At 31.6% G+C, this 17,965-nt stretch overlaps 1 protein-coding gene across 2 annotated transcripts; it reads right to left on the minus strand.

Moving 5' to 3' along the window:
• Window positions 1–10,250: 10,250 nt before the first annotated feature.
• Window positions 10,251–16,757, minus strand: LOC143062750 (galactose-binding lectin-like). Of its 2 annotated transcripts, none has more exons than XM_076234516.1 (3): window positions 16,705–16,757; window positions 11,090–11,818; window positions 10,251–10,519 (listed from the first exon to the last, which is right to left on the minus strand). In XM_076234516.1, exons 2-3 carry the CDS (start codon window positions 11,799–11,801, stop codon window positions 10,374–10,376), a joined length of 858 nt encoding a protein of 285 aa, XP_076090631.1. In that variant the 5' UTR covers window positions 11,802–11,818; window positions 16,705–16,757; the 3' UTR covers window positions 10,251–10,373. The 2 variants fall into 2 exon arrangements, with proteins under 2 accessions (XP_076090631.1, XP_076090629.1); XM_076234514.1 differs by lacking the exon at window positions 16,705–16,757 and adding an exon at window positions 12,691–12,829.
• Window positions 16,758–17,965: the final 1,208 nt, after the last annotated feature.

The following is a 17,965-nucleotide window of genomic DNA, read 5'->3' on the forward strand; positions in this document are numbered from 1 at the left end:
CTCTGAGTTGCACTTGAAGTTATTGTGTACCAAGTTCTGGTTGCCTAGTCTGTTTGTTGTAAACTTGATATCTAACTGTGCATTAGCCATGATACACTGAGAATAATCACTACAGGAAAAATTTGGCTACTTATAGTAATGCTTAATTGTTAGGTAGAACTTGTGGTGTTCAGTTAAAACACCGAGCACAAGTTAATAGCGTTAAAAGCTAAGCAAAGTTCAAAGTCATTTGGCTTTGCTTAACTATTAGGCCAATTTATACACTTATCTATAATAATTAAGACTTTTGATATAATATTCATTTTTAAAAATTCATAATTTGTTAAAATAATGAAATTAATAAATTCTTTGAGGCTGAAGTTGAAAGTGAGGGTAACTATTAATTTTCTTTTTATATACTTTTCAGACTTTCCAGACTTTTAAATGCTTTTACTACTTTTTCTTTCATTTTATTTTTATTTTTCCAATGCTTTTACTTCCTTTTCTTTCAATTAGTTTTATTTTTTAGAAATTCCATGGTATAAAAATACTTAAAATTATTAATTTATAAATGTTTTCAAACAAATAAATAATTTTTATTTAATTTCCACAGGTAAATTTACCTTTGACCAAATGGTTTACTCCTGGTTTGCCCACTTTTAATTCTACCAATTATCTATAAGTAAAGAAAACAAAAAAGACAAAGGGTGTAATGAGCATACAATCGTATAGACTGTTCCAACTTAGGTATATAGTTTGTAAATGTTTTCTATATAATAGGAAGTTTATTTTTAATTATTTTCTCAATAATTTAATATCAATGAAACCATTTCATTTAACTTACATGTACAATGACATTCAAATATAAAAGTGTCTTTATAATTCATTAGCTTCTGAATGAATTTCTTGATATAAATACACCAATACAAGTTCTCTTTTATTGCAAACATACTCTATTTAATATATGAATCAATTTTATAAATGCATTGCATATTTAGAAAATAATTAAAGCGCTATGGTAAAATAAGTAACATGGGACACTATATGTAAAATGATGAGAAATACAATCTTTTATATATAAATCAAAAGTAATAAATAATATTTACAAAGTCACAAATTACAATATTTCACTTAATTGTTCAATTCAAATGTAGAAGATTGGATGCTGCGTCAGAGTAAAACTATCACTTTCATGAGTCCCTGTTGGTATTTTTCCTTCAGTAGTTGGAGTCATGTGTCGATTACTCTATATCGTCGTCTTTTTAGGTTGTTGAGTGATGTATCCTATGTGGCTGTAGAAGCTTGAATAGATTACATTGGATGCGGATTACTGTTTAAATTGTGTCCTATTTAAAGCTTGGCTACTGGACAGTTGCATTTCTATTCTATTAGTTAGAATTAATTAGATAGTTCTTATATTAAATTTCAGAACAGTGTATTTATTAAAAATTTTAAGAAATAAGTTCAATAAATAGAAATTAAAATTACATGTATTCTAATCTTTAGTTTCTTTATTTATACTTTTAACTTTTTTCAGAATGTACCAATAATTAAAACTATTTGTTAATTTGTATACACATTTTTTACTATTCTGTGTGTCAAATTAAACACATTTTCCTTCCAAAAAAATACATAAACATACAATATATTTGCACTTTTTCCTTGATTTAATAGCAGATTATAATACCTTTTTCTAAATTTTACAGGTAAAATAAAAGGTAAAAAATAGGACTATATTTCAGAAATAAAGTATAATTGTTAAAGCAACAATCCCCCTTTGTTTACATATGCATGTAATTAAAAGTGGGCAAACCAGGATGACACTGACCAAATTAGACACTGAGGATTAAAACAACATATTTTGCAATAACAACATGTACTGTTCTTCCACTTATCCCCCATGTAGGAATAGACAGAATAGTAAAATACAAAATGTAGAATAGCCAGAAGACACCCAAACAATGACGTATCGTTATTTTCATTTTGGTGTACATACAATTAGATAACCAATGGTCCTTTAGATTTTGCAAAGGCGAATTGTAAAACGTCTACCATCATAACATAGTTTGATAAAAATACATAATTATGCATTTGTCCAGACAATAGTGTTTCAACTGTTTTCCGTCATAATCTTTGATATTTTCTTGTAGGTGTTTTAAGATGTTGTTCTGATATCCTGGCATCTGTATTCCATGATTAGATTCCGCTCGATTTTCAGTATACACAAACACTTATTAATTTTAAGGTAACATACAATATAACTTCTAATAAAGATTAAAAAATAAGAAAAACAGAGACGTGTCGTATTTTACGTCAATGAAGACACACAAAGTAAAAAAGATACAAATAATTGAATATCATTTGAGGTCATCCTAGGCCTGTAGTCCTTAGCACGAATATTAGGGTTTAAACAATGTGTCAAGTATAAAAAAAAGAGATCTTTCGTCGAAGTTTATTTCTAAAAAAAACAAACAAATTAAAAGGGGGACGAAAGATAACACTCGAACTCATAAATCGAAAATAAACTGACAACGCCATGGCTAAAAATTAAAAAAAAACAGACACATGACACAACATTTAAAACTAAAGAATAGGCAACACGATCCCAACCAAAAACTGGGGTGATCTAGGGAAGGATAAGCAGATCCTGCTACACATGTGGCACCCGTAGTGTTGCTCATGTTATAACAAATCCGGTACATAGTCTTATTCGGAAGGTCACATTCATGAAAGGGAAGTGGATTGTAATTACGACGTAAGGAACATATCCAATATAATCTGTGAAATGGTTATTCAATAATGGTCAATCAACTCTTCGACATAAAACGACAACTGAATGACTTTGCGTTGTGTATTTTGCTTATTGTTGAAGGCTGTTAATTTAGATATAGAGGTAAATTTGATGATGTCAGCTTATTTTCGACCTATGATTTTGAATGTCATTCCCTTGTCACTTGGTCCTTGCTGGAGAGTTGGTAATTATACCACATCTTCTTTTTTTATTAATAAACTTATCTTTATTTTATGCAATGGTACATTTAAATGGCAAAACAAATCTATAAAACTATCGGACAGCTCACAGACTGCACTAAAATTTGATTTAAAAAAAGGAACCTCAAGTGAATACAAACAATAAGGAACAGTCCGTGATCGACATAGAATGACTTGTAAAAGGCACAACCTATTGAGATGGTAAACTAGTGTTTCACACGATACAACTTAGTCTGTAAACAACAGTATGACACAATTAAAAAAAACCAACACGTTGCAGCTATCAACAGAATAGTCACTTATTACAACAAGGCTATGGAAAACAGTACATAAATTGAAAATCAGGATCAAAATATGACTGCAATCACATGAAGCAACATTATTAGACATACATTAGTATTTCTATCACGTATTGTGAATATCTGTGGTTGGTTTTACTACTAGTATATTGAATATAAACAAAAAAGTAGATTGTTGTCCCTATACCGATCTTCATAACTTTGTGAATAATATGTTTATTCCATTGGGCAAACATATTCGTCGTACATCTGGTGGGTTTTTTTATGAAATGAGCAACACTATTTTATATAATTTGATAAAAAAAAATCCATATTTCATATTACAATTGACACATTTCAATTTTTAAACATTAATTGTTTCAACATAGCTTTTTGGGACAAAAGTTTACAAACTGATTTAAAAAAAAACTCATCTATATACTCGATGTGTCTTGTGGTTTGTGACTTCAGACTTCAGTGATGTCGTGTCAAATATTTTACTACTGTGAATCACTTTGAAATGAATATATGAAATAGAAATTCTAACCGCAAAGATATTAGTGTATGTGGTCCGACTTTTTTTTGCGTTGAGTTTAGTTAAAAAAAAAAAAGATAATGACATCAATGAAAATCACACGAACCAAATACGGACAAAAACAACTTATTCAAAAAAAAACATACCATTGCGTGTTTTGTCTACAAAATACTCATTCATAAGGAACGCTCGAAACAAAAAAGCTGTAAATACAAATAATTTAAGAAGCTGAAAAGCATTGATGACCCAGAATTCTGTAAGGTTTTGACAATTACATCTTAGAAATTAAATCACGGTATAGAAATCCTAAGTATGAATTTTTCCATCTTCCAAATAAATGTAACTTTCGTCTACACTGATGTACGTGATTTTTATTCAAATCAAATTTCTTATTTTAGGTGATTCTATGATCAACCATCACGGTATGAACTTTGCTACATTTGACAATGACACTTATCTTGACCCAATGTGTGGTGGTTGTCCTGTTGGATTTTCTGGAGGGTACTGGTATAATTGCTGTTTCCAAAATCACCCGACTGGTCCAATCGTAGAAGGAGGTGGAAGCATGGCATGGTTAATATGGACTGGATATAAATCATTGAAGACAGCCTGGATGATGATACGACCATGGGATTGATCAAGTGTTCTTCTTTTAACAATACAACTGATGATACTTATAAATCAAAATCATTGCATTTCGTTAAATTGCAATGCAGGATTTATGGATAACGCTCTATTGTTAATTGTATTTTTTTTTCGAAAACAAATCATTTATTGTCGAATTCTGCATCGGTATCGCATTTGGTGGACTGTCATTTCCTGGCAATACGATCAAACATATATTCAGTGATTTTATTCAAAATTCTTCTAAATTATGCATCATGGATATCTGGCCTAATATTTTGTTTACTAGTCGTTTCGTGTATAAAAGATTCATCAGGGACGCACGAATAACAAAACACATGCCACACAAATTCCCTCCCAAGTTATCATCGTCTATGAATATACTGACGGACTTTAAAAACGAAACACAGGATTATTGTTATTTTTAAATATGCAAATTAATGTATTGTCTCATTGGCACCACATCCATCTATATCTATTAACATCAATTTCATTTATAACTTCATTGTCTAAAATAGTTTTCATTCAAAAGTTGAATTGAGTACATCATGATTATTATTCAAATCGTGTGTTATGCACTGAAACATGTTTGTCCTTTATCGATTCATGTGTCACTGTCGACGGTAATGTCTTTAACCATAGCATAAATGATTGACATAAAAGTCAACCAGTTCTGTTAGGAATGCTTTGAGTTCTGTTTTTACCCTCTGAATTGGCCTCTGTCCCTGCTGATAAACTGTGTTTTGGCAGTTATGCAGTTTTAACTTTAGGACTCGAAATGATTGTCTTCAGTTGATTTTGGACATTTTAGCATATGGACTTTTTGTTTAAAAATATCAAACATACTGAACTCCAATAAATAATCAAATCGGAGAGTCCCTTATGAATTGGCGAAATCAAAAACTTAGACACATCAAATTATCAATAGACAACTGTATGTCGTGACTCCGTCTGCAATATAATTCGACGACTTGATTAGCAGTTGACGTTGCTCCGTAAACATGTATTGCGTAATCCATTTTCAATGAAGTGGCTTTGTCACTAAATTTTGAACTGATCATAGGTGTTCCATTATCTCAGGGAAATTGTACTTTTTCGAAACATAATATTTTTGGTAAGCATAAATAGTACCTATATGAATATAATTTGGTAAAAGAAAAGTACCAAATGTGTGTTGCGTTTTTAAAGTCCGTCAGTATATTGATAAAATTGTATGGTAGTTTCAAGCTAATACCTTATTGAATATACTAATGGTGCATGCAAATTCATATGTCGTAAAGACACGACATGGTATCAATCTCCTGCCCTGCATTCGTTATCTACCATACGAATCCCCACTCATTATATATAATTTGTCACAATCGGGAATAGCACCCAATTGCCTAACCTACTGACCAGATTACTTCTATCTTAAGATCTAAGACAGCTAGAACATGCCATTTGTGACATCAGAAACAAATACACACATACATCCTATCGGTAAATCCATATATGTTTAGACCGTTAAACGTGTGTACGTAGTCTCGTTTGTACATTTAGTTGTTTTCCTCGTAATTTTGTTGGGGCTGTTTTTGTGTCAGGAGCATCTTCCGTTGATTAAGTCAATTGAGTGTGAACATATGTAGAGCAGTGCAAGATATCTAAACGCCATACAAACTGACAATGGATATAACATTGTTGTGAAATTTAAATTTGGTAATTTGCTAGAAAACAACGCTATAAAAAATGCATGCGTCCAAAGTGTATTTCTATTAGGATTTTTCTTCAACTTGAACTCAAAAAGTCAAATATTTGAAAGCCAAGGATGTGTACGAACTGAAACAGTTGAAGAGCAATATGGACAACAAGGTCCTAAACATATTCCAAACTCTGAATTTTATCAGCAATTAAAGCTGGGCTCTACTATTCCTTTAACATTACAAAGTCCTTGGGCTGTGTGAAACAATAGCGGCTACTAAAAACTTTGATATAACAAGGATAAAAACAATCTGCTTTGTATTCTCTTGCCTCTGGCAATGGTTTTAAAGCATTAAACTTCTATACCTTTTACACTATGTTCCCCCAGTTTGGGGACACAAAAAGGAATTTTGGCATAAAACTAGGCGTACACTGTTTCATAAAAGAATAAAGACAAATATCATCTTTTACAAATAAAACAAAACTCTACGACAAAAGGGGTGGTACCAGCTTCATAATTGTGCACTGTTCAGTTCAATGTAGTCATATATAGCAGCGTCATATATTGTGTATATTTCTTACAGCTGATAAGTTATTCCAGAACTTGTGTTTTGAATCATGATTTCATTGATAGAGGGTTGCTTTTTACAAGGAAGCCTTTCAAACAAGAATTCTATGCCGGCATGGGGCAGTATAAACGTTGTGCTTTCAATTATTTTTATTTTTCATTAGCAAAAAAGATACAGGAAATGGCATTATCAATGATATTTAATGTCAGATAAGACGCACTGCCTACTTGGTTAGAGCTTAGATTTTCCACATATATAATGTGGTTTCAACATTTGGAACGTGTCCCTTGTCATTAAGTATGGTTAACAAGTTTGACTTGTGTTATGGTAAGCAACCAAACCCACCCAGCTCCTTTCTAGAATTTATGTTTTGATCTATTGTTGTCACGTTATTTATTAAATTTAGTTGGGATTTCATTGTTTTCTAGGCCCAGATGGTGGACCTACACTGTGCAATAACAACTTCTGAGAAGGAATTTACTGCACTTGTCTAAGCTCCTCCCATTCTTTGCTTTTCTTTTGATAAGCAATCAACGGCGGGATTCGAAAGTAAAATAATTAAAAGGAATCATTCAGTGAATGCACTGCTCTAAATATAATAGTTGTTAGCTCAATTGATGACAAAAGGAAAAAATATCATACATGTTACAATAAATAGTAACGAAAATAATTGTAGTTTTAAGCTTAACGAAACTAATGTTGCATTTAAATTCTTTACCAGTACTTCAAATCTAACCTTTTCTATAACAAAATTTTCTCAAATAGTCCATTTATCAATTTATATAATTTTGCAGAAACTATTCATATAGCTTAGAATTCGAGTACCTCAGGCTAAGTTGACCATAAATGGATTTTGCTATTACAAATGTACCCGTATTTAAGGTCTTTTTTGGTCATGAAAAGATTTCCGGTTTAAGGTAGCACAATACAAAGATTTTATTTTACTTCCAATCTCTAACCTTTAAAATACTGTTACTTTCCTAAGACTGCATATAAATTAATAAAATAGGTGTATAGATAGATAAAAGATAAATCTTTTAAATGAATGCAATATTTTTGTTATGCAATCATTATGTAATCCATCATTATGCAATTAATGGCAAAATCATGGTCAGTTCACTTCAATAAAGTTAACTCTATTAATTTTAACGAAAGCTTAATCAACTCAACACGAGCTACAAAAGAGTGTCTGAAATTATCGCTATCGTATTCCATTCTCTCATAAATCTGTAGTTAGTGTAAACATCCTTACCACATAAAAATAGAAAATGTTTTATTAGGTGTAAAATTTGATCTATAAATTCTATCCGAATTCTGAGACACTCTTTTGTAGATAATGGCTTTAGGAACAACATATAATAATATCAACCGTCTCGGGATATCCATGAAGAAGCTATTTATACATGTATTTCAATTACATAATTGTTGTATACTAGTAATACTAGCATTGCATAAATTTGAAATAGTAATCTGTTAGCTATCCATAAATACTTCTTTTATTAATTTTCAAGCATTATAAAGAAAGTTACTGCATTTTAAAACTTGGACATTGGAGGTATAAAATCTTTTAGTTGTGCTACCTTAAATAAATCTGTAAGGAGTATATCTGGAAACCAAGAGTAAAATTCAATACCTATCTTATGAGAGAGTGGTAAAATGTAATTCGGTGATATTCAAACTCATAAATCGAAAACGAACTGACAACGCCATACCACAAAAACGACCAAAAGACAAACAGAAAGAATTCTTTAGACTGAGCCATACGAACCCCAACAACATCCGAGGGCTATCTCAGATTATGAAACACTATATATATGATATGGCTTACAAACACAATATATTTCTTAATGTGCTTTCCCTGTAGGGACAGCATATTTATCATGGATGACGAAAAGCTCTCAAACCTTATCTTAATCTTTTCTTGTTTGGAAGTAATATAGCACAACAATTCATATTTCTAAGAGGGTACTACTAGAAGTAAATAGGGGAAGTTTTTGTGACCTACCGAATTAGACTATTTACCGGATTTGTTATAACATTAGCAACACGACGGGTGCCACACGTGGAGCAGGATCTGCTTACCCTCCTGAGCAACTTCCTCTTCCAAATTGGGTTTGATCTCAGGTACTTCCATTGATACCATCCGTAGTTTTTGGTGGGGTTCGTGTTGCTTATTCTTTAGTTTTCTATGTTGTGTCATGTGTACTATTGTTTGTCTGTTAGTCTTTTTCATTTTTAGCCATGGAGTTGTCGATTTATGAGTTTGACTGTCCTTCTGGTATCTTTCGTCCCTCTTTTAAAGTAGTTTCAACATGAAATTATTAGTTCTACGTGTGCTTGTATGCCTTAAAAGAAGACAAAGGAAGTTAAAAGGGTTCGTTGAGATTACTTTTGAAATTTAACCACATTTTTCAAATCTCTTGGTCATCAGGAGCAGCGTATTCTTCCATTTTCCATTGTAAGTGGACACTTTGATATGACACAATCAGAATTAAGTACGATCAACTTTTTGATTTGTACCTATCCCTTTTGAAACTAAAAATGCCATGGCAAAAAAAAAACAAAAAGAGTCTATCAAACGCAACATAAAGAATTAAAGAATAAGTATACAAACACCACTACTGACGCCTCCAGGTGCGGGAGTTTCTCGCTACATTGAAGACCCATTGGTGGCCTTCGGCTGTTGTCTGCTCTATGGTCGGGTTGTTGTCTCTTTGACACATTCCCTATTTCCATTTTCAATTTTACCACTACAAATTGGGTTTGATCTCAGGTGCTCAAGTATTTTGCTTAACATGTGGTAGCCGTTATGTGGTTCATTATTGCAATAACTCGGTGATTAATCTCATTCAGATTTAAAATTACCAAATGTAGTGTATTGTTTGAAATACTAAGGATTTTCTTCCCCAGGAGAAAATCTCTAGAACATATCGTACTTTTTGGTTCTCACTACTATTCATTAACTCTATGTTGGCCTTTAACTTTTAAGATACGAGCATCACTGCGGAGTCTTTTGTACGAAACGCGCGTCTAGGGTACGAAGCCATAAGTCTGGTATCGTTGATAAAATGTTTTGTTACGATAGACAACAATGCATCAAATTATTAGATTTAATATTTTATTATCAAGTATTAAAAGCATTATAAGCATTCCCAAAAATAACGTCATGCAAATTATGAAATTTAATATAAAATTTAAGTAAATAACCCTTAAGTAATTACATTTCTACCTAGTCCATAATATTTTTTTGAAATATAAATATCAATCATTTACTATACTGAAAGTAATAATATAGGGTTATTGGATGAATATTGGGGAATATTGTCCCGAGTAGAATTTTATATTGCACGAGCTTAAGAGTGCAATATATGTTCTACGAGGGAAAATATTCCCCAATATTCATGCAATAACCCTTTTATTGTATAGCAATATAATATTTGAAAGTAAAAATTGATTTAAATTAAGATTTTGTCTTTGATGACTTCATGAATTTTTGAAGATTTATTGCACTAGTGCAATATTAGAATTTATTGCACGCTTACTTTTGGTTACTTTCTGTGGGAAATATTATATTGCTATGCAATAATATGTATTGTTAATGTCAAATGGAAAAAGCTTATAAATATATACATTTCAGGATATAAAAAGTAGATCATCAGTGAATAAATATAATATAAAAGCAACTTTTAAATGTTAGTATGTAAATTATATGCTATTTGCTTAAAATCCAGTTCCAGCCAAGTCTTCAGGAACATCATCTGAACTTCGAGTGTCTGCTAGCAAGTTGCTGTAAAACTTGGCTCTGTGATTTAGCTGCTCACATGTAAATACAAACTGCCAAGTAACTACAGTTTCTCCTGGTTTAACTGAAACAAATACAAATGATTTTATTTTGCAATGAAATATAAAGGTCAGACAAATTATCAGAATAGAAAATTGGTGACAATATGGATATGTTCCATGAAGAAAACATTGTTTCGTTGTAAACATCTTTTAAAACATTTTTTTTTAATTTAACACAGATTGAGAAATTTGTATTGAGAAAAAAAGCACACATCATTTCTTTGACGGAATATTATAATATTAATACAAGTAAAAATAAAATTAATGTAATTACTCCCGACATTCAATTTGAATTATGCTGAATTTGGCTATCCCATATTTGAATAGATGATATAGGGATTTGATACTTGGAAATATGTATTCACATTTTAATTCACAATCCATATAGAAATGTTTAAACATACAGTTATGAATTTCATTAATTATCAAAAATGATGACTTTAGGTTTATTTTCGGAACTTACTGAAAGTACGTCCAATGTAAATATGACTATGCATTTTCCTCTTTTTCAAATGTAAATATTCGTCTGAGTGTATGTTTTGTGCATTTATAAAATACAAAATTAATTTTATATCAATAAATGTGAAAACAACCTGTTATCTCTCGTGTAACTGTTGTCTCTTCTGACCATGTTGAAGAAGACGATCTTTCAAACATGGTTGATAATGAGGATGTCGCTGATGCAGACGCGATACCAGCTGATACACCTGCTGTTGCTTCCCACTTAAACTCAAAGGAATACCTAGTGCTCTCAGTTTTGGACTTCCCAACTTTGTATTGGAAGGTATGCTTGTGTTCCGCTGCCGGATCTTTGATCATATTGATAATTTTCCACTTTCCAAGTAAGGTTGGTATACCGTACACCAGAGCTTCTTCGTTGGTATTATGTGGAGATACACATTCAAACCTCATTGCATAATGTTGATCTTCATGTAGACAAACCCTTGTGTTATTTCCAGGATTGTGGCTTCCCCATTTTGGATGAACAAACTTTCCTCCTTTGTGTATTATGGCATCATTTGCACTATCGATACAGAAAAGAGCGCCTCCATGACGGTCCTGGTGTAGGACAAGTTCCGTATTGTTTCCCGGGTTCAACCAGCCGGCATACGGATGTATAACTTTACCACTGGGTACGTGTCGTATGTATCCCCAATGATCATCCTCAACATCAAAGGCAAAATGCGTTTGGTCAGGTGTTCCTTCGTATAAAACTAGATTAGTGTCATTTCCTGGATTCAATTGTCCGCCTAAGGGATGTACAAATTTACCACCAGATTTGTGCTTTATAACAAACGTTGCCATGATCTAAACGTTGAAACCTGCAAAAAATAATAGATGACTTTTATAAAAGAATCTTTATAATAATATAGACTTTATATAAGATGCAGTTGGACAAAAGAGGTTTATAATGGAAGAAAAAACTACTGTGTATACGTCACGGAGGAAAAAAATATTATTTCTGTTTACGTATTCTTGCATATTGTTTACGATTATAGATAGAAATGGATTTGCAAGAACTCTTCACTTATTTTTATAAAATTGCTATTCGTAACAACATAAAACTGACACTTAAAACCTTCTATGAGTAATTATAAGTAATGTACACGTAACAATCAATCAAAAGTTCTGAAAGTATTTGAAAATTGGTCGTAGTTATGCATAATAACTCGTAAATATTTGTCGAATATTGTCGAAAATAAATCTTAATAACACGTTATAAACCATAAAGAACTCGTGTTAACTCGGAACAACTAAAACATGCCACATCGTAACGATTAGTAATGACTCGGAAGAAACATCCGAGCATGAGAAGGGTACATTTACTGTAACGAGCGACGCAAAATATAAAACGATGGGTCTTGCAGTTATATTTTCACTCACTTTGGAAAATTGTAAATTATTGAAAAACCAAGGTTTTAGTGATGACAGTGAACTAACAATGCACATGAAGCATTTAAAGTATTTGGTCAAGGTAGTTTTATGAAATTGAAGTCCAATCAACTTGAAACTTAGTACACATGTTCCCTATAGTATAATCTTTCTAATTTTAATGCCAAATGAGATATTTATCCAATTTCAAAGTCCATGGCACATGGAAAATGATAGTGCGAGTGGGGCATCCGTGTACTTTGGACACATTCTTGTTTTGTTAAAGTTTGGGAAAAACTTTAAGTTTTTTAACAATGCATACCTGCAGAAAACTTATTTCAAACGGGATAGCACATCCTTATTTTTACGGAAATGTTGTTAACCGTGCCCGGAAATTTAGAAAGGATCCATGTAAACTTGTCGCTCCTTTAAATAAACTTATTCTAAAAGGTTACCTATTCAACACTGTAATTAGATCATTGAATATTATTTTTAGTGGTATAAATATTGATTTTGTTATCAGTAAATTAAAAGCTAACTAAATATTACTAGTATGTTATATGCATATACATATTCATGGATCTACAATCTGTCGATACCTTTAACTTGGCATTGCACAAGGTCATGTTTTTCTCTGGCTGTTTATGACGTCTTTACACTAAATCCATGGGATGTTGGATGTGTACGGATTGATAGTTTAGTCTTAGTTGCATGATTTTTTTATTAGTTGTTAGTGGCTTTGAACTAGCTGTCAGATAACTGCGAGTACTCTCAGATCTGTTCATTGTGTCTTTTTGTGTCGGGATTTATAAGTACCGGGCCACGTCCACTTGTATTTTTGTCCATCTGATGAGTTAAGCCTTTTTCAACTGATTTTTATAGTTCGTTCTTATGTTGTACTGTTATACCACTGTCCCAGGTTAGAGGGAGGGTTGGGATCCCGCTAACATGTTTAACCCCGCCACATTATTTATGTATGTGCCTGTCCCAAGTCAGGAGCCTGTAATTCAGTGTTTGTCGTTTGTTTATGTGTTACATATTTGTTTTTCGTTCATTTTTTTACATAAATAAGGCCGTTAGTTTTCTCGTTTGAATTGTTTTACATTTTCTTATCGGGGCCTTTTATAGCTGACTATGCGGTATGGGCTTTGCTCATTGTTGAAGGCCGTACGGTGACCTATAGTTGTTAATGTCTGTGTCATTTTGGTCTTTTGTGGATAGTTGTCTCATTGGCAATCATACCACATCTTTTTTATATTGTATGTTTAAACAAATAAAACTCAAGTAGAAAAGCATCCTGTTTAACATAACCTTGATCATCCCTATCCTGAGTTCGATTCAAATGTCGTAAACGTTCTTTAGCAGAGAGAGAAACATCCTTTTCAGAAGAAATTTTATTGTTAACAACTAGGTGTAAACCATTGTTTGACAATAGATACAAGGACATGTGGTATGCGTGACAATGATACTAATCTCAATTCAAGTCACAATGTGTATTAAAATAAACATTTATAGGTCATGGTACGACCTTCAACACGGAGCCTTAGCTAACAGCGAACAGCAAGTTAAAGATGTAAAATAAGTCAACCGGAAAATCAAAAGTTCTAATCAATATTAAAAAAAAACGAGAAACACTTATGAACTACACCAACCATAGAACAATTGGTTCCTGACATAGGAAAAGTGGAAACAAATGCTGCATGTTTAAACTTTTTAACAGACGCCAACATTTTAATCTAACCTGAAAGAGTAGTATTATAACAACATAGAAAGACACACTATAAATTATCAATAGAAATGGCTTAATACACGCATTACGAAAGACTACAACCATCATGAACTTGACTTTATAATTACAGTTCTCCAATGGTCTTACAGCACTCGCATCCGCAAAGTGGAAAGGGATTAATATAAGTTGCAAAACTTGTTTCCCAATCCACTGTAAATAAATATGTTTTAATAAATTAAATTTCCTTATTTATTTGAGTACAAAATTATTTATCTAGATTATTGATGTGTCCTTTTGTTAGTTTTAATACAAAAATATCAACTGTTCTATTCTGAAAAACAACCTAAAAGCAATTCTAAATTCCAAAATCTCTTCACCGATATATATAGCTTGATTGCTACAAACAGCTTATAGATAATAGATGCATTTGATAGAGAAAAAATACAATGACTTTAACTTCGAAATGCATTTCCTGCTGATCCAATGTCCAAATGAAGGACGAGGAAATAATTTGAAAGGCGTTATGGTTTTAATAATGTAACATCAGTTTGACGATGATGTTCGTCTATAAAGATGCAAACTTTAGATAAGGGTAGTAAAGCAACAAAATTTCTTAAAATTTACAATTATACATGTGACTTCGTATCTTCGTGTTTGCTTTGGAGTGTTTTGGTGGTTCATTCAACCTATGCCAACATTTAGGTATAAAATTGTATAATAATATGTGAACATAGGTTAAATAAAATATAACAGATTAATTGTTATATAAATAAAAGATAATTAGAGGCCAATCAATTTACAAACAGTTTAAAATTGGCGTTAAGTGTACACAAAACTTTTTTTTGTTACTTGTAATAGTCAAAATAAAGACAACTCTGTGTGTTGCTGACCTCTTTTGTATTAGAAATCAACATAATAAAACAATTGATTATTGAAGGTTGCTGAAGGTCCAGCGGCAACTATTTCATGCATGTTCAGGATATACCATTATCATGTGAATATAATACAATATATGATGAAAATATTTGATGGTATTTTTAAAAAAAAATAGAATCTCATCATCAAGTGCATGGAAATTAGGAATATAGCCCTATTTAAAAACTGCTTCACATTGAAAGTGTATTTTTTCACAGTTCAGTATTTATGAAATAATTGTGTTTGTATATATTTGTTTTACTCTTACGAAAGTGCTTTATTCTACTTTTCCATGTATTCTATGGTACAAATACATATGTTTCGTAAATACTGACATCAGAATGAAATAAAATTTAAATTTAGATATATATATCAGATTTAAGGATGTACTAAGGTGAAATTAAAAGAGAATCAAGAATTTAAACTTTTAGTCTGAAGAGCATTGGGTAAGAGACAAAATAAGCTAAATAAAATATTGATAGGCTATGAAACTCTTTTTTGAAACATATATATTTTTTTAAAGGCGAGGAAAATGCTAATACATACACCTTATATTTGCATTAGTATTATATGGGTTTCAAACTGGAAAGAAAAAAATCTAGAATCTGCTTAAATCTTAGTAAATGACTTTTTATGAGCTATTGAAGTCTTATATAAAAAGAAAATGGATGTTATTAAGAAAATATCTTACCCTGTAACGTATAGAAAGCAAGGAGTCCAAATATCTGACAAAAAATCAAAAACCTATATACACTGTTTAGCTTGGCTACTCAGCAACAAGTAATAAGTGGGCAAATCTTGTATATTAAAAAAAATCCTGAATATTTTTTTTCTTATTCAATTCTTTTCTGATTTTTATTCATTTACTTTTTTATTTAGGTGGTTTTTTTAATTGCACGTGTAGAATAACAAAATTTTGGAAATATTTTACCAAAAAAAAGTGCTTTATTATAATATCTTTATCCTATTTTCCATATATCATCATAATTTATAATCAGTATTTCACTGGTGTTGTTTTATTCAAAAGGAGTAAGTTTTAATGATTTAAAATACTGACTGTATTTAACAGGTAATTGATAATTCAGTTTTATAACAACATCTATTGTATTTTGTTTGTAGGCATAGGTTGAATATATATTTTTCAAATGTTGGCATAGGTTGAAGACACTGATTTAGTTCATTCGCCTCTCATTAAGACAGTACATATCCGGAAAAAAATGAAATAAACATAAGGATATTATAATTGATTTAAAAGCAATATTTTCCCAATCTATATAATTATAACTTACATAGAAAATAATAGAACATAAAAGAATGCTGCTACCGATGATGACGATGACGACGGCTTATTTTATGCCTTTTAGCCAATACTAATACTACATGTGTATCAGATCGACAACATGCTAACGTGATGTTATCTTTGTGTTTTTCAGTGACATCAGATCGGCACAAAACATTAAAAAAAACTAAGACAATGAACACAAAGTTATTTGTTTGTGTTGGTAATCGTAGTGATTGGTGTTTTTCCAGACTGATCAAGGAAGGTTAAACGTATAACGTAATAATTCGTTTGCAACCTATGAATATATTGTAAATACCAAACATAACGTTCGTATTAAAAAAAAAATCGGGTAATATTTGAGAAAATAGAACCAATACCCTTTCAATAAGATAAGAATTACTCATACCTACCTTAAAGTAAAAATAACGACAAATGAAAATATGTCATAAAACTGTCAGCTCTTATAGGTTCAGTCATAAACTGTTGAATCAATGCGTTCATTGTTTTAACACACGTGATGTTGTCTTTCCGGATGCATAAGAAGACAAAATTTACATCACATTGTGTAAGAACTCAAAGTAACAAGACTTAGTAATATATCTTTTCACTGGTTACATTTGCAAGAAATTTGATAACGTGGTATGCGATGACAGGATCAAATAGTTGATAATATAAAATTAAGAAGATATACTATCAAAGCCAATAAGACAGCAATCCACTAAAGTTCAAATAAGTAGATGTAAGCAATTATATGCGACCGTAAGGCCTTCAACAATAAAAACAAGAATGTGTCCCCAGTACACGGATGTCCCACTCGCAATATCATTTTCTATGTTCAGTGAACCGTGAAATTGGGGGGTCAGAACTCTAATTTGACAATAAAATTAGAAAGATCATAGCATAAGGATCATATATACTAAGTTTCAGGTTGACACGACGGGTGCCACATGTGGAGCAGGATCTGCTTACCCTTCCGGAGCACCTGGGATCACCCCTAGTTTTTGGTGGGGTTCGTGTTGTTTATTCTTTAGTTTTCTATGTTGTGTCATGTGTACTATTGTTTTTCTGTTTGTCTTTTTCATTTTTAGCCATTGTGTTGTCAGTTTGTTTTAGATTTATGAGTTTGACTGTCCCTTTGGTATCTTTCGTCCCTCTTTGATTGGAATTCAACTTCATAAAAAACTACCTTGACCAAAAAATATAACCTGAAACTGGACAGATGAACGAACGAACGGACGAACGAACGGACGAACGGACCCACAGACCAGAAAACATAATGCCCCTCTACTATCGTAGGTGGGGCATAAAAAACAAACCCACACCATATGGACGACTATAAAAGGCACCGACATGAAAAAATTAAAACATTTTAATTGAGAAAAACTAAAGGCCTAATTCATAGCAAAACAATGGACAAAGTAATTAACTTTGGACAGACATATTACTGTTTGTCCTCAAGTAACAAAATGTTAATAAAACCATATGCAAAACATATCAGTATGAGAAAATCTAAAATAACGGTTTGAAAGATTAGAAAAAAATGAGTAAAACCATAACAGCAGTAAACAATATTAATACATCATACATTAAATTATAACAAACCAGTACTGGACAGTACCACATACTACATCTACTACCAACGCCGAGTCCTCTGACCATTATTCAGACAAA

The sequence above is a fragment of the Mytilus galloprovincialis genome, chromosome 2, assembly GCF_965363235.1.
Source record: "Mytilus galloprovincialis chromosome 2, xbMytGall1.hap1.1, whole genome shotgun sequence".
Taxonomy (NCBI): Eukaryota; Metazoa; Mollusca; class Bivalvia; order Mytilida; family Mytilidae; genus Mytilus; species Mytilus galloprovincialis.